This window comes from Equus caballus, chromosome 16, assembly GCF_041296265.1.
Source record: "Equus caballus isolate H_3958 breed thoroughbred chromosome 16, TB-T2T, whole genome shotgun sequence".
Classification (NCBI taxonomy): Eukaryota; Metazoa; Chordata; class Mammalia; order Perissodactyla; family Equidae; genus Equus; species Equus caballus.
This window is the reverse complement of record NC_091699.1, coordinates 9771295-9790820: the sequence shown is the minus strand read 5'-3', so window position 1 is coordinate 9790820 and position 19526 is coordinate 9771295. Positions and strand designations below refer to the sequence as shown.

At 43.7% G+C, this 19526-nt stretch overlaps 1 protein-coding gene across 13 annotated transcripts in view; it reads left to right on the top strand.

Annotated features, from left to right (window-relative positions):
- Positions 1-19526, top strand: part of SLC41A3 (solute carrier family 41 member 3) — an 83216-nt gene that overhangs the window by 23686 nt on the left and 40004 nt on the right. For 6 of the 13 annotated variants that reach the window (XM_070238382.1, XM_070238379.1, XM_070238384.1 and 3 more), the window contains exons 2-3: positions 10772-10886; positions 11356-11641. The exons of 1 other annotated variant lie outside the window; for it this stretch is intronic. In XM_070238382.1, coding sequence (XP_070094483.1) covers positions 10876-10886; positions 11356-11641 — 297 coding nt within the window. In that variant the 5' untranslated portion in view covers positions 10772-10875. Of the gene's footprint in view, positions 1-7645; positions 7698-10702; positions 10887-11355; positions 11642-19526 lie in introns of those variants that run through there. 6 more of the 13 variants (XM_023619831.2, XM_070238387.1, XM_023619833.2 and 3 more) reach the window with 2 other exon arrangements.

Sequence of the window (19526 nt, the reverse complement as noted above, 5' to 3'; positions counted from 1 at the left end):
ATATCATATCTAGGAAATTGTTGCCTAATGGAAAGTCACCAAAATTTTTACCTATATTTTCTTCTAAATGTTTTATAGTTTTAACTCATAGGTCTTTGACTTTAGGTCTTTGATTCATCATGGGTTAGTTTTTGCATATGGTTTGACGTAAGGATCCAAATTTCTTTTGCATGTGGCTGTCCTGCTGTCTCAGCACCATTTGTTGAGACTCTTCTTTCCCTGTTGAATAGTCTGGGTGTCCTTGTTGAAAATCAATTGACCATAGATACATGGGTTTATTTATGGATTCTAAATTCTATTTCATTGCTCTCTATCTATTCTTATGCCAGTATCACACTGTCTTGATTACTATAGATTCATAGTTAAGTTTTGAAATCCCCAAGTGTGTGTCCACCAACTTTGTTCTTTTTTCCAAGATTGCTTAGGATTCTGAGTCCCTTGTATTTCCATGTGAATTTTAGGATCAACTTATCATTTTCTCCAAAATAGGCCACTGGAATTTTGACAGAGATTGCATTGACTCTGTAGACTAATTTGAAGAGTATTGCCATCTGTTGTCTTCCAATCCATGAACACAGAATATCTTTCCATTTATTTGGTTTTTAAAATTTTCCTTCAACAATGTTTTACAGTTTTCAGGGTAAAAGTTTTGCACTTCTTTTATGGAGTGTATTCTTAAGTATTTTGTTCTTTTTGATGCTGTTGCAGAAGCAATTGTTTTCTTAGTTTAACTTTTGGATTGTTCATTGCTAGTATATAGAAATAAATTTTTTTTTGGTATTGATCTTGTATTCTACAACCTTGCTGAACTTGTTTATTAGCTGTAATAATTGTGTGTGTGTGTGTATTCCTTAGTATTTTCCATGTACAAGATCATGTCATTTGTAACTGGAGATAGTTTTACTTCTTCCTTCCCAAACTGGATGCCTTTTATTTCATTTTCTTGCCTACTGTACTGGCTAGAGCCTCAAGTACAGTTTTTAATAGACGTGGCAAAAGCAGGCATCCTTGTCTTGTTCCTGATCTTAGGGGGAGTGCTTTCAATCTTTCACCATTCAGTATGTTATAGATGCCCTTTATCGAGTTGAGATAATTCTCTTCTATTCCTAGTTTTTTTATGTGTTTCTGTTATGAAAGAGTGTTGGAATGCTTTTTCTAAGTCTGTTGAGCTGATCATGTTTCCCCCCTCATTCTATTAATATAGTGTATTACATTGATTGATTTTCGTGTATTGAACCAACCTTGAATTCCTGGGATAAATCCCATTTCATCATGTTGTATAAGGCTTTTTTATATGCCACTGGAGATGTTTGTTAGTATTTTGTTGAGGACTTTTGTGTCTATATTTATAAGGCATATTGGTCTGTAGTTTCTTTCTCTTGGATTTTCTTTGTCTGACTTTGATATCAGGACAATATTGGCCTCATAGAACAAGTTGGGGAGTGTTTCCTACTCGTCTGTTTTTTGGGAGAGTTTGTGAAGGACTAGTGTTAATGCTTCTTTAAACTTTGGTATTCAGCAGTGTAGCCATCTGATTTTGGACATTGTCTATGAGAATATTTTTATTACTAATTCAATCTTTTAATTGTTACAGGTCTATTGAAATTTTTAAATTTCTTCTTGAGTTAGTTTGTGTTTCTAGGAATTTTTCCATTTCATCTAGGTTTTCTAATTTCTTGGCATACAATTGTTCATAGTATCCCCTCATAATTATTTTATTTATTTGTTTATTTATTTTTTGGGTGAGGAAGACTGGCCCTGAGCTAACATCTGTGCCAGTCTTCCTCTACCTTGCATGTGGGATGCTGCCACAGCATGGCTTGATGAGCAGTGTGCAGGTCCACAACTGGGATCCAAACCCATGAACCCCGGGGCCACTGAAGTGGAGCATGCAAACCAACCACTATGCCACTGGGCCAGTCCTTCATGATTATTATTTTTTCTTTTTTTTTTTTTATTGAGTTATTGATAGGTTACAATCTTGTGAAATTTCAATTGTACATTAATGTTTGTCAGTCATGTTGTAGGTGCACCACTTCACCCTTTGTGCCCACCCCCCACCCCACCTTTCCCCTGGTATCCACTAAACTGTTCTTGGTCCATAGTTTTAAATTCCTCATATGAGTGGAGTCATACACAGATTATCTTTCTCTTGCTGGCTTATTTCACTTAACATAATTCTCTCAAGGTCCATCCATGTTATTGCAAATGGAATGATTTTGTTCTGTTTTGCAGCTGAGTAGTATTCCATTGTATATATGTACCACATCTTCTTTATCCATTCGTCTGTTGATGAGCACTTAGGTTGCTTCCACGTCTTGGCTATTGTAAACAGTGCTGCAATAAACATTGGGGTGCACAGGACTTTTGGGATTGCTGACTTCAGGCTCTTTGGATAAATACCCAGTAGTGGGATGGCTGGATCGTATGGTAGTTCTATTTTTAGTTTTTTGAGGAATCTCCATACTGTTTTCCATAGTGGCTGCACCAGTTTGCATTCCCACCAGCAGTGGATGAGGGTTCCTTTTTCTCCGCAACCTCTCCAACATTTGTTGCTATTAGTTTTAGATATTTTTGTCATTCTAACGGGTGTAAGGTGATATCTTAGTGTAGTTTTGATTTGCATTTCCCTGATGATCAGCGATGATGAGCATCTTTTCATGTGCCTATTGGCCATCAATATCTTCTTTGGAGAAATGTCTGTTCATGTCTCCAGCCCATTTTTTGATTGGGTTGTTTGATGTTTTGTGATTGAGTTGTGAGAGTTCTTTATATATTAAGGATATTAAGCCTTTGTCAGATATATGACTTGCAAATATTTTTTCCCAGTTAGTGGGTTGTTTTTTTGTTTCAATCCTGTTTTCATTTGCCTTGAAGAAGCTCTTTAATCTGATGAAGTCCCATTTGTTTATTCTTTCTATTGTTTCGCTTCTCTGAGAAGGCATGGTGTCCGAAAAGATCCTTTTAATACTGATGTCAAAGAGTGTACTGCCTATGTTTTCTTCCAGAAGCCTTATGGTTTCAGCTCTCACCTTTAGGTCTTTAATCCATTTTGAGTTTATTTTGGTGAATGGTGAAAAAGAATGGTCAATTTTCATTCTTTTCCATGTGGCTTTCCAGTTTTCCCAGCACCATTTGTTGAAAAGACTTTCTTTTCTCCATTGTAGGCCCTCAGCTCCTTTGTCAAAGATAAGCTGTCCATAGATGTGTGGTTTTATTTCTGGGCTTTCAATTTTGTTCCATTGATCTGTGCACCTGTTTTTGTACCGGTACCATGCTGTTTTGATTACTGTAGCTTTGTAGTATGTTTTGAAGTCAGGGATTGTGATACCTCCCATTTTGTTCTTTTTTCTCAGGATTGCTTTAGCAATTCGGGGTCTTTTGTTGCCCCATATGAATTTTAGGATTCTTTGTTCTAATTCTGTAAAGAATGTCATTGGGATTCTGATTGGGATGGCGTTGAATCTGTAGATTGCTTTAGGTAGAATAGACATTTTAACTATGTTTATTCTTCCAATCCATGTACATGGAATGTCTTTCCATCTCCTTATGTCGTCATCCAATTCTCTCAGAAAGGCCTTGTAATTTTCATTATATAGGTCCTTCACTTCCTTAGTTAAATTTACCCCAAGGTATTTTATTCTTTTTGTTGGGATTGTGAATGGTATTGTATTCTTGAGTTCTTTTTCTGTTGGTTCATTACTGGAGTATAGAAATGCTACTGATTTATGCAAATTGATTTTATACCCTGCAACTTTGCTGTAGTTGTTGATTACTTCTAACAGTTTTCCAATGGATTCTTTGGGGTTTTCTATATATAAGATCATGTCATCTGCAAACAGTGAGAGTTTCACTTCTTCCTTCCCTATTTGGATTCCTTTTATTCCTTTTTCTTGCCTGATTGCTCTGGCCAGGACCTCCAGTACTATGTTAAATAAGAGTGGTGATAGAGGGCATCCTTGTCTTGTTCCTGTTTTCAGGGGGATGGGGTTCAGTTTTTGCCCATTGAGTATGATGTTGGCTATGGGTTTGTTGTATATGGCCTTTATTATGTTGAGGTAGTTTCCTTCTATGCCCATTTTGTTCAGAGTTTTTATCATAAATGGCTGTTGGATCTTGTCAAATGCCTTCTCTGCATCTATTGAGATGATCATGTGGTTTTTATTCCTCAGTTTGTTGATGTGGTGTATCACGTTGATTGATTTGCGGATGTTGAACCATCCCTGTGTCCCTGGTATGAATCCCACCTGATCCTGATGTATGATTCTTTTGATGAATTGCTGAATTCTGGTTGCCAAAATTTTGTTTAGAATTTTTGCATCTATGTTCATCAGTGATATTGGCCTGTAGTTCTCTTTTTTCGTGGTGTCCTTGTCAGGTTTTGGTATCAGCGTGATGTTGGCCTCATAGAATGTGTTAGGAAGTGTTCCATCTTCCCTAATTTTTTGGAATAGCTTGAAAAGGATAGGTATTAAATCCTCTCTGAAAGTTTGGTAGAATTCCCCAGGAAAGCCATCTGGTCCTGGGGTTTTATTCTTTGGGATGCTTTTGATTGCTGTTTCAGTCTCTTTCCTTGTGATTGGTCTGTTCAAATTGTCTGCCTCTTCTTGAGTGAGCTTTGGGAGATTGTAGGAGTCCAGGAATTTATCCATTTCCTCTAGGTTATCCATTCTGTTGGCATATAGTTTTTTGTAGTATTCTCTTATAATCTGTTGTATTTCTGCAGAGTCTGTTGTTATTTCTCCTCGCTCATTTCTGATTTTGTTTATTTGAGCTTTCTCCCTTTTTTTCTTTGTAAGTCTGGCTAGTGGTTTGTCAATTTTATTTATCTTCTCAAAAAACCAGCTCTTTGTCTCATTGATCCTTTCTACTGCCTTTTTCGTTTCTATAGTATTTATTTCTGCTCTGATTTTTATTATTTCTCTCCTTCTGCTGACTTTGGGCTTCATTTGTTCTTTTTTCTCTAGTTCAGTTAGGTGTGCTTTAAGGTTGCTTATTTGGGATTTTTCTTGTTTGTTAAGATGTGCCTGTATTGCGATGAATTTTCCTCTTAATACAGCTTTTGCTGTATCCCATATGAGTTGGTATGGCATGCTATTATTTTCATTTGTTTCCAGGTATTTTTTTATTTCTTCTTTAATTTCTTCAGTGATCCATTGCTTGTTCAGTAGTGTGTTGTTTAGTCTCCACATCTTTGTGCCTTTCTCAGCTTTTTTCTTGTAATTAATTTCTAGCCTTATAGCACTATGATCTGAGAAGATGCTTGTTATTATTTCAATTTTTTTAAATTTGTAGAGGCTTGCCTTGTTTCCCAACATATGGTCTATCCTAGAGAATGTTCCATGTGCACTTGAGAAGAATGTGTATTCAGCTCCTTCAGGGTGGAGTGATCTATATATGTCTATTAAGTCCAGTTGTTTTAGTTTTTCATTCAGTTCCACTATTTCCTTGTTGATTTTCTGTCTGGATGATCTGTCCATTGATGTGAGTGAGGTGTTGAGGTCCCCTACTATTATTGTGTTGTTTTTAACATCTTCCTTCAGGTCTGTTAATAGTTGCTTTATGAATCTTGGTGCTCCTGTGTTGGGTGCATAGATATTTATAAGCGTTATTTCTTCTTGATGAAGTGTCCCTTTGATCATTCTATATTGTCCCTCTGTGTCTCTCTTTACCTGTCTTATTTTGAAATCCACTTGGTCTGATAGGAGAATTGCAACACCTGCCTTTTTTTCCTTGCTATTTGCTTGAAGTATTGTCCTCCACCCCTTCACCCTGAGTCTGTGTTTGTCCTTGGGGCTGAGGTGTGTTTCCTGGAGGCAACAAATTGTTGGATCTTGTTCTTTAATCCATTTTGCCACTCTGTGTCTTTTTATTGGAGAGTTCAATCCGTTCACATTGAGAGTGATTATTGATGCATGTGGACTTAATGCTGTCAATCTGTCGCTCATTATCTTGTTTTCCTGTGTTTCTTTTCCTGTGTGCTTTAGACTACCCATTTAATACTGCAATTTCTTATGCTGGGTTTCTTAGATTTTTCCTTATCTATGATTTGTGACTCTGTTCTGTACTTTATTTTAGTGTCTACCTTGAAGTTTGTATTTAGAATCTCATGTATAATATAGTCTATTCTCTGGTGGTCTCTTACTTACTCAACCAATATTGATTTAGACCCTTTGCTCTTCCCCTCCTAAATAATTATTTTCATTTTTTATTCCAACTCGTCTTATTAATTTGTAGTTAGAGTACTAAGATCGTCCTTGTTTTGGTAGTTTCCTTACCTTTACCCCAATGCTATAGTTGAATATTTGCTATCCTGTTCTGGTTCTATCCATCAGTCTCCCTAGTCTGTGGCTTGTGTCCCCTTTCTCCCTTTTTTCTTTTTTCAAGTATGAGAGCTTTCTTGAGGATTTCTTGTAATGGAGGGCTTTTAGTTACAAATTCCCTTAACTTTTGTTTGTCTGGAAAAGATTTAATTTCTCCCTCATTTCTGAAGGAAATTCTTGCTGGATAGAGTATTCTTGGCTGAAGGTTTTTATCCTTTAAAGCTTTGAATATATCACTCCATTCTCTCCTAGCTTGTAGGGTTTCTGTAGAGAAATCCGCTGACAGTCTGATAGGGGCTCCTTTATAGGTTATTCTCTTTTTTTTTCTTACTTCCCTGAGTATTCTTTCCTTATCATTCCTATTTGCCAACTTTACTGTTATGTGCCGTGCAGTGGGTCTTTTTACATTGACAAATCTAGGAGATCTAAAACCCTCCTCTACACACATTTCTCCGTTGATCCCTAGATTTGGGAAATTCTCTTCAATAATTTCATTAAGCACACTTTCTGCTCCATTTTCCTTTTCCATATTCTCAGGAATTCCTATGATCCTTATGTTCTTACTCCTCATTGAATCCATTATCTCTCGGAGATTTTCCTCATTTTTTTTTAATTCTTAGTTCTCTTTCTTCCTCTGTCTGGCACCATTCAGCCTGTCTGTCCTCGATTATGCTGATTTGCTCCTCTAGGTTGTCTACACGGGCATTCAGGGAATCCGTATTCTGTTTTATCTGGTCCATTGTGTTTTTCATCTCAAGTAATTCTGTTTGATTCTTCTTTATGATTTCAATCTCTTTTGTGAAGTAACTCCAGAACTCAGCTTGTTTCTCTATCTTTCTCTCTACCTCATTGAGTTTTTTGATTATAGCTGCTCTGAATTCATTATCACTTAGTTTACCTAATTCCAAGTCCTCAGGACTTAATTCTGTGTTTTTATTGTTTTCCTTCTGGTCTGGGGCTTTTATAAATTGCTGGATGGTAGAGGAGCAGTTTTTCTCATGGTGGGAGAATTCAGTTGCAGTTACAGCCTGTTGCCACTAGATGGGGGTCGAGAGCGGCGTGTTAGCTCTCCGCCTTGGGGCAAGACGGCTGCGCCCACTGGCTTTGCCGGCGGGGAGGGGCTGTTACGCACACGTGCCGGTCTGGGTTCAGATCAGTTCTGTTCTCTGGTCTCCCAAGGCCCTTGATTTATAGGGTCCCCGTGGACGGAAGCTTTGCCCCCGTCAGCGGGTCTCCACTGAATCACTGGCAGGAGTCCTGGATGATCCCCCGGTCGTGTGGCCCCTCCCCCGCTCCTTCCCGACCTGCGCTGCAGCGACCGCAGACTCTAGGGGAGGGAGCGATGTTCTCTCTACCGTTCCAGCGCCTCCGAAGGTGTAAGCAAGGTTTATGATCTCTACCTTCTTGGTACTGTAGGTCTCTAACGAGCTGGCATTATGTTTATTCTCTGAAATTCAGTTCTTCCAATCTTTTGTTGTATTTTGGAGGGGAGAGAATCCCGGGTCAGCTCACCCGCCATTTTGCTCCGCCCCCTCCATGATTATTTTTGTATTTATAAATTTGGAAGTAATGTTCTCTCAAGTATTTGAGTCTTCTCTTTTTTTCTTGGTCAGTCTAGCTAAAAGACTGTCAATTTTGTCAATCTTTCCAAAGACCCAATTTTGATTTTGTTGATTTTCTCTTTTTTGTATTCTGTATTCCATTTATTACCACTCTAGTCTTTATTACATACTACTTTCTACATTTGGGAGGGGGAGTTATTTTGCTCTTCTTTCTCGTTTTTCTTAAGGTGAAAGATTATTAATTTGGGAACTTTTTTAACATCAGCATTTACAGCTATAAGTTTCCTCTAAGTATTGTGCTCACAGGATTGTATAAGTTTTAGTATGTTGTATCTTCATTTTCCTTTATCTCAAATAATTTTCTGATTTCTCTTATGATTTTTTCTTTGACCCATTAGTTATTTAAGAGTGTGTTGTTTAATTTCTATCTATTTGTAATTTCCCCAATTTTCTTTCATTATTGGTTTCTAACTTCATTCCATTGTGGTTGAAGGACATACTTTGTATAATTTCAAACCTTTTAAATTTGAGACTTATTTTCTGCCTGATGTGTGGTCCCTCCTGGAGAATGTTCCATGTGCACCTGATGATACTGTGTATTCTCCTGTCCTTGGGTGGCATTTTTGTTTTCTATGTTTTATGGTTCTTTCTGTTCCTCTGTCCTCCATTACTGCCTTCTTTTGTATTATATGGATATTTTCTAGTGTGTCATTTTTACTTCCTTGTCTATATATATATATGTGTGTGTGTGTGTATATATATATATATATATATGTTATTAGTGGTTGTCTTGGGGATTACAGTTAGCAGTTTAACTTATAACATTCTAATTCAAAATAATAGAAAGCTAATTTTACTGGTATATAAAGAATTTATTTCTATGTAGTTTTGTCTTCTTCCCCTTTGTGCTTTTATTGTCACATACATTGTATCCTTACACATGTGTGCCCATCAACACTGGTTTATAATTATTGCATTATGCAGTTGTCTTTAAATCAGATAAGAGAAAAAAGAGTTATTAACAAAAAATACATTTATACTGTTTTTTATATTTGCCTGTGTAGCTCTTTATTTCTTCATCTGGATTCAAACTGCTGTCTAGATCCTTTCATTTCAGCCTGAAGGCTACTTTTGGTATTTCCTATAGGGCAGGTATGCTAGTGACAGATTCTTTGTTTTTGTTTACCTGGGAGTCACTTAATTTCTCTTTCGTTTTTGAGGGGTACTTTTGCGGCTTGTAGAACTCTTGGTTGACAGTTTTGTACTTCTGGCTCTTTGACTATGTCATCCCCATGTCTTCTGGCCTCCATCATTTCTGATGAGAAATGAGCTGTTAACCTTGTTGAGAATGCCTGTGCATGATGAGTCTCTTCTCCCTGCTTTCAAGATTCTCTCTGTCTTTGACCTTTTTTTGACAGTTTGATAATGGTATATCTTGGTGTGGATCTCTCTAAGTTTATCCTACTTGGAATTTGTTCAGCTTCTTGAATGTGGAAATTAATTTTTTTTTTTTTTTTTTTTTGCTGAGGAAGATTGGCCCTGAGCTAACATCGGTGCCAGTCTTCCTCTATTTTGTATGTGGGTCACTGCCTCAACATGGCTGCCAATGAATGGTGTAGGTCTGTACTTGGGAACTGAACCTGGGCTGCTGAAGCAGAGTGTGCTGAACTTAACCACTAGGACAAGGGGCCAATCCTGCAGATTAACTTTTTAAATCAAATTTGGAATGTTTTTGCCCATTATGTAATCAAATATTCTTTCAGCCCTCCTTTTTCTGTCTCTTCTCTTTCTGAGACTCCCATTATACATAAGTGGGTATGTGCTGTGGTGTCCCACAGGTGTCTGAAGACTTGTTCATTTTTCTTCATCTTTTTTCTTTCTGTTCTTCAGATTAGAGGATCTCTGTTGACCTGTCTTTCAGTTCAGTGATTCTTTATTCTGCCTGCTCACATCAGCTGTTGAGCTCCTCAAGGGGATGTGACATTTTAGCCATGATATTTTACAACTCCAGAATTTCTATTTGATTATTTTTAAAATAATTTTTATCTCTTTATTATATTCTCTGTTTGGTTAGACTTCATTTTCATACTTTAGTCCTTTAGAACATATTTTTTTCTTTTGTTGAACATGTTTAAAATAACTGATTTAAAGTTTTTATTTAGTTAGTCCAATGTCTGGGCTTCCTCAGAGATAATTTTTATTAATTGGCTTTTTCTCTGTGTATGGGCCATAGTGTTTTTTTGAAACCTGGGCCTTAAACTAATATGATGTGACAACTCTAGAAATCAGATTCTCCCGTCTTCTGAGGGTTTCTTGGTGTTGCTGCTTGTTGTCGTAGCTGTTTGTGACTTTTCTGAACTAATTCTTCCGTCTGTGTTCTTTGTTGTGCCTTGCCACCAAAGTCTTGGTTAGTGGGCAGGTCGTGGTTGGTTAGATTTCCTTGAGCACCGTGCCTGGAGCTGTTGAGTCTCCCCGTCTTTGCTGTGGGCGCTGCATGCGTGTTGGGACGTACCCCCATGTTCACTGGGGAGCTGACAACTCTGCTTTAGCCTCCGCCCCTGCCTGCACAGAGCCTCCGGGCAGCCCGAGGGGAGAGCCCAGCCGTCTCAGCTATTTCCTCAGCATGTGCCCAGCCCCGCGTGGGTGGTTGTCTAGGTTCCCAGGCGTGTGTAGAAGTTTTTCAAAACCCATATAGGCAGCTCATTGCCCAGCTGTTACTTTTTAGGCTTTTTGATTAGTGTATTATTTACCACAACTATTATTAATGCCTCAGGCAGCCATGAAGTAGCTATAATTGTTTTCAACAAATGTCTCCAGGGAAAAGGCTTTTTACACTAAGCGAACCACAAGTCAGGTGACACACCGTCTGCATGTGGCGTCTTCCAGGGCACTGCCGATGGGCCAGACGATGGCAGCTCTGTGGGAGTGAGGCTTTGCAGAAACTCCAGCCACTCTGTTCTCTCCGGGCTGCCACAGAACTGGAGCGTTAGATGGGACTAAGGCAAGTTACAGCATCACAGCTATCACGGACATTACAATGTTGCCGTTCTTGCTCAGAGTCAGGATTTTTTCTTGAGTAAATAACTCCCTTCTGCAAGCCTTTGATTAAGTTCCAGAGATCTGAAAAAGTCGATTCTGAGAGTTTTTGCCAGTTTTCTTGTTGCTTTTATAGAAGAGAGAATTTTCAGAGGTTCCTACACTGCCAGTTTTGCTGACTCCAATTGATGTATATTTAGTACTCTCTTCTGTATGTATTTTTTTCTCAAACGTGCATATTTAATAAAAACTGTTGTAAACTGGTGTTGCAGGAAGCCACGTGAAGCAGGCTCCTGGTGAAGGGCTGTGGACTGGCCAGAGTGATGCCAGCCTCTGCTGGACAGAGAGCCCGAGGGCCTGAGGACTTGTGGGGTGTCGGCCCCGTGGGGTTCAGGAACTCTGCCCTACAACCCCTGTTGCTTCGTGTCTCCCAGGTCAAGGCTGCCGGGGCTCAGCTGTGCTCAGATGGCTGGGACAGAGACTCGACAGCGGAGGCCAGAGGAGCTGGGCCTGCCACTCACCCTCAGCACAGGAAGACTCCCTGCAGCCTCAGAAGGTGGACCATTGAGTGTCCATGAGAGCCAGAGGGTGGCCCCGAGACCACTGGGGACTGAGCTCAGCAGGGAGACCACCTTGTCCATTGGCCTGCAGGTGACAGTGCCCTTCATGTTTGCAGGCCTGGGACTGTCTGGGGCTGGCGTACTTTTGAGCTGTTTCCAGGTAAGAGGGAACTAAATGGGGATGGTGGTAGTGGGGGCACTGTCTAATGTCAGCCTGAAGCAGAGGCAGCTGCACATTCTGTCCAGCGTGAGGGACATGAGGCAGGGCCTCCTCTTTTCAAATACCACTTTTCGATAAATGGGCAAAATTCTTTTAGTTACTGGTGACAGCGGCTAAACTTAACCCAGACTAAACTTTAAAAGACAACTTATTAACTCATATTATTGAAATATATAAGGTTGGATTTCAGACGTGGCGTGATCCAGGTGCTTAAATGATATGAGGATGCTGGCTCTTCATCTCTCAGATCTGTTTGATTTTCAGGCAAGATTCAGTACCTAGAGAGGAGGGTGGTCCATGGCAGCCAATCCTTGGTACATGTGCTCTTAAAAAAAAGAAAGAGACCTCTTTGTCAATATCCATATCAATCTCCAATCATTGACCGTGATGTCAAGTGTCCATTCCTGTTCCAATCACCCTTCCCGGAGGGATGGCATTCTCTCCTTGGCCAGCCTGACTCAAGTTGTCATCACTCTTTGAGGGGAGGCAAGTCCCCTTGATTTATAACCTACCGTAATCCCTTAGAATGAGCACTGAGAGTTACCCATCAGACGAAAAAGTTACAAACGTACTTTGCGTTCCTCTACTATCAAAGCCACATTCCTTTCATCAGCGTGATCATCAGAAGTCCTCCCTGGAAAGGCATAATACCCAAGAATATTTTAAGTCATTGCCAGCCAGATCTTTCCTATTAGTTGACAACCCACTGAAAAGAAAGATTATCTGGAGTGGGGCGAGCTGGAGAAGCAGAGTGGACACACCCGACAGATCCGGCCTCTGCCTTACTCACTGCCATGGGGGCTCATCGCCAGGGCGGTCCCTGTGCCCAGGGATCATAGGCCCTGCCCCTCACTGATTTGGAACCAGTCAAGGTTTGAGTTCCAGTCTGCCACTTAGCTGTAAGTCTGGTGGTTTAAATTTTTTAAGCCAACAGTTAAGACTCAGGAGACTTCAAGCGAAAATCTGAACTCCTATTTTCTCTTGAAAACCTAGCAACTCTTGGAACATTGGACCCACCTTCCCTCTGGACCACAGTCAGTAGTTGCTGCCCCTCTGGGTGGCCATGTTCTCTGACTCACCTTAGTCGCGACCACTTCCTCTTGCTATGCCATCCCACTTCCTCTGTCACCTGCTTGGCCCCGCCCCAACTGGAGTTCTCAGTGACCCTTCCAATACCCAGCTGTCCAGCTCCTCATCACATTGTGGCACCAGTGACCTCCGGCTCCACTCCCAGGTTCCACCTGGACCTTATCAGGCCCCAGAATGGCTGTCCGTGTCCCAGTCTGACTCAGCCCCATTCCCCATGTTTCGTCTCTCTGTGACCTCCAGACCCATCAGCCCTGTCCCTCCTCCCAGTGGACGGGTACCCCCCAGCCTCACGTGCGTCTGTAACCCCAGTCACTCAGCACTGCTGTAATGTCAAGGGCACCTCCTGCCTGGCCTCTGCGTCCCAGGAGGGGCACATCCCAGAGACTTGTGCCTCTGAGCCCTTCTCCCCTCCCTGCTACCTCCCGTGGCCTCCTCAGCGCCCTCCTCGCTCCCAGGGCGTTGCCCTGCAGTCCTGTCCCGAGACCAGCGGTTTCAGAAAGACGGTTTTATTGAGTGTTCCTGTCGGTGTAACATTACTGAGTGTGTGTCCCCACACACGCACATACACACTGATTTACATATGTATATTTATACACACATTCATGTGTATAAATTCCCTGCACCAGCATACATTGCTTTATAAACTACATACACGTAGCTTTATCAATTACATATGGAAAGGCAATGTAATTGTCTACACGATTGCTTAAGAGCCCAGACTCTGAAGCTACACCCTCTGGGTTTGAGCTAACCTTTGTCACTTAAACAAGGTGTTCTCTGTTCCCAGTTTTTTCTTCTGTAAATTAGAACTAAACTGACCCTGTAAAGTTGTTAAGAGGACTGTAAGGGCTTGTAACAGTGCCTGGCATTGGCAGGCACACAATTGGGGGAAACTGCTGTTATGCTTCTTGCCGTTGGTATTCTAGCAGATGGAGTGCTGTGCAAAGTTTTAAGAACTTCCATAAAAGTTGCAACTCAAATTATAAAAATTAGTCAGTTTCTAGTGTATCTTTCGCCTGCTGTTGGATTGTCTGTGCACCCCTGACGGGGTCACTGCCTGAGCGCCAGGTCAGGGGCCCTCTGCAATGCAGATCACTCTGCATTTTAAAATCTCTGTTGATACCTCTACTGCCTATGGGATAAAATGCAGACTCCTAAAATGGTCACCTGAGCTGGCTCACCTGCGCTCACCTCGGCTGATCAATCAGGATGGTTTCAGCCACAAGTACCAGAAAATGCGACCTATAGTGTGTTAAGTAAGAACAAAATATGTCATCTCCCAGAATGAGATTTCCAGGATACGGTGATTCCTGGGTTGGAAAGTCATGTTACTGTCAGCCAACACTGCCTGCAAGGACCCAGGATCTTTGCGGATTCCTGCCAAGTCAGCCTCCGTGGGTCGGCTCTGTCCTCGTGGGTCGGCTCTGTCCTCACGGCCACGTCTCGTCCTGAGGGAGGGGGATGGACCGCCTGTCCTGGTTGGTCCTTGAGCACGAGGGAACTTCCCTGGCGCCAGCAGGACTCCCCGCCTTCTCGCTGCTGGATTCGAGGTGCAGCCCCTTCAAACACTGGCAAAGGGGGTGGAATGGCTGGGACTGGCTTGGCCTTGCTGAGGCGAGGAGAGGGTCGCCTGCCCCCTCGGGGCGCCAGTGGACAGCTGGCCTCTGGGGGAGGACGGCACCAGCAGGTGGGCTCCTGGGCCCGTCAGCCCAGCTCCGCGGGCCGCCCTGTCCCTCCCCCTGCTGAGTGAGCTGCAGCCACGCGCGCTGGTCCTGGCGCCTTGGTCTGAACATAAACTCCCTGAGGGCAGGGCCTGCACTTTATTTTTTAATTAATTGTTTTTTCTGGAAAAGGTAAAACATTCATGTTGTTTAATGTTCAAAAGGTTCACAAATGTGCACAGGGCCAAGGCTCCTCAGTCTACCAGAGGCAACCAATGAACCTCACTTGGGTGTGTTTGCTCCTAAAGATATTTTATGCATGTACAAGCAAGTATCTCTACTTGTCCGTCTGTCCCTGTACATTTTTCTCCCCCTTTTTACCCAAGTGGTGGCAAAGGCAAACTGTTGGGTGCTTCAATTAGTTCACCTTAAAATATATTTTGGAGATTATTCTTTATAGGTATATTAAGAGCTTTTTGTAAATTGTTGTTCAGTGTCCCATCATACAGATACACTAGAATCGACTGAACCCTTTCCTTGCTGATGTGCTTTTAAATTTAACCATGTATGAATTTGCTGAGGCTGCCGTAACAAATACCGCAGACGGGCAGCTTAAACAGCAGAAGCTTATCCCTCACAGTTCCGGAGGCGAGAAGCCTGGGATCAAGGCATCGGCAGGGTTAGTCGCCTCTGGGGCCTCTCTCCTCGGCCTGCAGATGGCCGTCTTCTCCCTGTGTCCTCTCCTGGTCCTCCCCGTGTGTCTGTGTCCTGATCTCCTCTTGTAGGAACAGCAGTGACTCGAATGGGGCCCACCTTAATGACCTCGTTTTAATTGAATTACCTCTTTCAAGGCCCTTCTCCAAATACAGTTCATCTTCTGAGGTACTGGGAGATAAGACTTCAATTTTGGGGGGAATACAATTCAGCCCATAAAACAGCTTAAAATAATGTTAGTAACAAATGCTGCAATGAATAATCTTGACATTTTATACGTGTCTGAATAAATGAGTAGGATAAGTTGTTGCAAGTAGTATTGTTGGGTCAGGGATGTGTGATTTGTGACTTTGATAGACATCGGCAAGTCGCCTACCATAGGGGTGGCGCCTCTAACACTGCGGTGAGATGCCGTTCCCCCAGCACTCATTAACATAGTTTATTTTCAACCTCCTTGATCTTTACCAATCTGATAGGTGGAAAATTACATTTCTTTATATAGTGTCTTAGTTTGTATTGCTGTGTAACAAATTATCCCAAAATTTAGCAGCTTAAAACAGCAGACGCTTACTACTCCTTGGTTGTCGCGGGCCCTGCGCAGCTGGGTTTCTGCTTCAGGGTCCCTCATGAGGCTGCAGTGGAGGTGTCAGCCGGCTGTTATCCTCCCGGCTTGCTCACACCATTGTTGGCAGGATTCAGCTCCTGGCGGTTTGTTGGACTGAGGGCCTCAGGTCCTCACTGGCTGTTGCCCAGTCCATCCTCAGCCCTTTCCCCTGTGGATGTCTCCAAATGGCGGTTTGCTTCCTCAAAGGGTGTGAGCTCTGAGAAGGAGTCTCCTTGAAGACAGAAATCCCTCTTTTTTGTAACCTAATCACAGAAGAGACATGCACTGGGCAAGAAGCAAGTCACGGAGTTCAGCCTGCACTTGAGAGGAAGTGGATTACACAGGAATGTCAGTGCAGGCAGCAGGGAGCACTGGGGCCACTGTCAAGGGCTGCCGCCATGTCCGTTGTGGTGTCATGTGCATCTCCTATCGTGAATGAGCGTAGTTGACTATCCTGGGTATTTCTGTGTGCTCTTCGTCCACGTTTCTATGGAGCGTCACCCTTTTTCTTATTGATCCCTGAGGGCTCCTCATGTATTGGAGAAGTTTCCTTTAACTGTGATGTGGGTTGTAAACATTTTTCACATCTTGCTGTTTATCTTTTGACTTTGCTTCTGGTATTTTTTTGCTGTGCATATATTTTTTTATGTAGTCAGATTATTCTTTCTTTTTTTTTTTAAAGATTTTATTTTTTCCTTTTTTCTCCCCAAAGCCCCCCGGTACATAGCTGTATATTCTTCGTTGTGGGTCCTTCCAGTTGTGGCATGTGGGACGCCGCCCCAGCGTGGTCCGATGAGCAGTGTTGTGTCCGCGCCCAGGATTCGAACCAACGAAACACTGGGCCGCCTGCAGCGGAGCGCGCGAACTCAACCGCTCGGCCACGGGGCCAGCCCCAGATTATTCTTTCTTTTAAGGCTCTGAGCCTGTGTTCTCCTTAGAAGCAGAAGCTGCCTCCTCCTTGGCTTTCTGGCCACACGTATGTGCACACAGGGCAGTATGTACTGTGGGCTTCGAGAATGTGTTCACATGAAGAAGAAGGAACTCCACTCTGCTATGAGTCTCATTGCTTTGTGTTGTGTATAGTAAAAGTTCGTGCTCGTGCTGGTCCGCAGAGTGGTGAGGAACCCTGGGCCCAATGCAGGTGCAGTGGGGTAAAGAGGAGGGAGGGTCTACAGGGGTCATGCCTGAGCAAGGACATGGAGCAGCCTAGAAAGGCGGAGAGACTGGTGGGCTGTCTGGAGGGGAGAGGGGAGGTGGGGTGGGGAGAGTTAAGTGACGGGACTGGTCAGGGTGACAGAGGGATGAGGCCAGCCTGTTGTGATGACCTCCTCTTCACCCCATTGGCGAGGGAGGGATTCCCACCTGGGGTTATGGGGATGGCTGGACACATGGCAGCCAACCCTGGACAGCTGAGATCACAGCAAGTGGTTGACCTCATGTTCTCATGGCCTGGAGAGGACAGAAGACATCTTGCAGGCCCTCGGGAGGGAGCGCGTGGGAGCAGAGTGAACCCAGAGGGGCTGCAGGAGGCACTGTGTCGTATCAGAAGGGTGGAGGAACCCCTGGCTTCCGCAGGAGGGTGTGACTGGCTTGTTCACAGGCTGGCAGGGATACTGGAGCCTGCTTCTCAGGGGTCAGCAGGGCTGCTGGCTCCAGAGCAGGCTCATCTGCAGGCAGAGTGGGAGGGGAACTAGTGGTTCGGGTCTTCAGGGCCCTCCTGCTGTCACCCCACGTCACAGCTGCACGTAATGCTGCTGGTTGTACAGCACAATGACCCCTCGATGTCTCGACACCAACTTAAACCCTGGTGGTGACTGGAACTTGTAAGGAATAGGTGAGGCGCCTCCTTAGCAAGTGAAGCAGGCTCTCGACCAGGAGGGAGAGGGTCCCATGGTGAACTTATAGGGGTTCCCCTTTGTGGCCAATAAATGCAGTTGAGTGACCTGTGGTGGGGGGGGGGGGTGGGTGGTGGTGGTGGTGCAGGGACTGCAAATCCCCAGGAAGCATGAATCCAGATTAATTAATGCCAGATTACTCAATTCTCCCAGCGGGGGTCCGTCTGCTGCCTTGTAACTTAAATAGCAGTTGTTGAGGAGACCATTATGCCTCTCAGTTGAGCTCATCTGTAGCGGGGTGGAGGTTTGTGGAGTACCTTCCCCTAGAGCCAGCCTCATGTATCCTTAGAAGTGAAATCAGAGCTTGGGCCACTATCAGTAATGTCAGAACTCCGAAGAGGACAAGGTGTGTCCTGGTGAGGCCTTGTATTGTGGCCTTGGTGTCTGTGGAGACTTGTTTGACCTTAGTTTATGTCTTGGGTGTCTGTGAGGCAAGAGGTCTCAGAGTTCCTTACCCTAAAAGGGGCAACTTTTAGGCAGGAGCCCAGGAGTTTGTAGAAGGTGCAGATGGAGCCATTTGCTGGCTGGGGCATCTGGTGCTAAGGTGGCTGCCTAAAATTTGGCCACTTGTGCTGACTGTTGGGGGGGTTGCATCCTTTATCAGGGACAGCAACATTCTGCTGTGCTCCCTCATGTGATGTGATCGTAATAACACCTATAAAGTAATCAAACTCCTTTGCTGTTCACTCAGTTGATCTCAGGGGGGCTCCCTACCTAACCAAGGGGTCTGGTGGAGGGATGACCTTCTCTGGCACTGTGGTGTCTGGCAAGGGACTAATGACAGGGGAGGTTACCCGCTCCTGCAGGTGGGATCTGCCAGAGGGCTCAGGTTAGCCTTCATCCTGTCTTGAGGAGGCCTCGGTAGCTGTGCCTCCCATGGCTCCCTGGGCGGCTGGGTACGGAAGGTTACAGGCCGGGGTCTGTGGGAACCTCTTTCTAGGAGAGCACAGGATGTAGGCAGCAGTTGCTGCCCTGTTGGGGTACAGTGCAGATGAGGAGGGCAGTTTCTTGCGTCAGAAGCCCTTGGACAACTTGTAGTCATTATACATGGTCCAGAGCCTCGTGAGGCATGAGAGGAGGTTGTTAAAGCTTCTTCCGTGAAGGTGCCTCGGTGGCCACTGCTGGGAGTGCCTGTTGACCTTGATTTGGACAGATTCTAGAGCCTTTTGTTGGAGGGGCCTATTCAAGGCGGGCCGCTTTGCAAGTGACAGCACCAGCGGGCAGAAGTAAAATTTGTAGATGAGGACTGTGTTGCCTCCAGAATCCAAACAGGACTAAAAGATGTTGGGCTTGTATCAACATTGTGGGTGCTCAAAGGCCCATACCTGTTTCTCGACAGTGACGAAGATGGAATTGCCTTCAGTTTACCAAATAATTTTTAGGAATTTGACCAAGGTTGCAGACCTTGCCCCACATGCGGGGTAATGGCCCATTTTCTTTTTGTGAACTCCTTTGCGAGTATGTGGATGTCCTTAATGCGTGTGTCAAATGAGTCTCCTTGGAGGAGGAAGTCATCCATATCATGTCAGACCTGTGCTCCTGGAGAAAGGTGTGTGCAGTTAGGATCTTGCCTGCAAAGACTGTGTGATGGCAGAGCTAGTGAGGTACCCCATGAGTAGCCTGGAAAAGGTATGGTGTTCCTTTGGAGTTGAAGGTCAACAGCAGCTGAGTGGCTGTTGAAATAGGCACTGAACAGAACGTATTAGCCTCACGTATAGTAGCAAGAGATTCACTGGTTAGTGATCGGATGGAGCCAGTAACCTCAGTAACGTTAGATATTGGGTATGGGGGCTTCAGTGGATGCAACCACAGCGTTCATGTTGTAGTCATCCAGGATGAGGCCCCTCATATTCTTTCGAGGT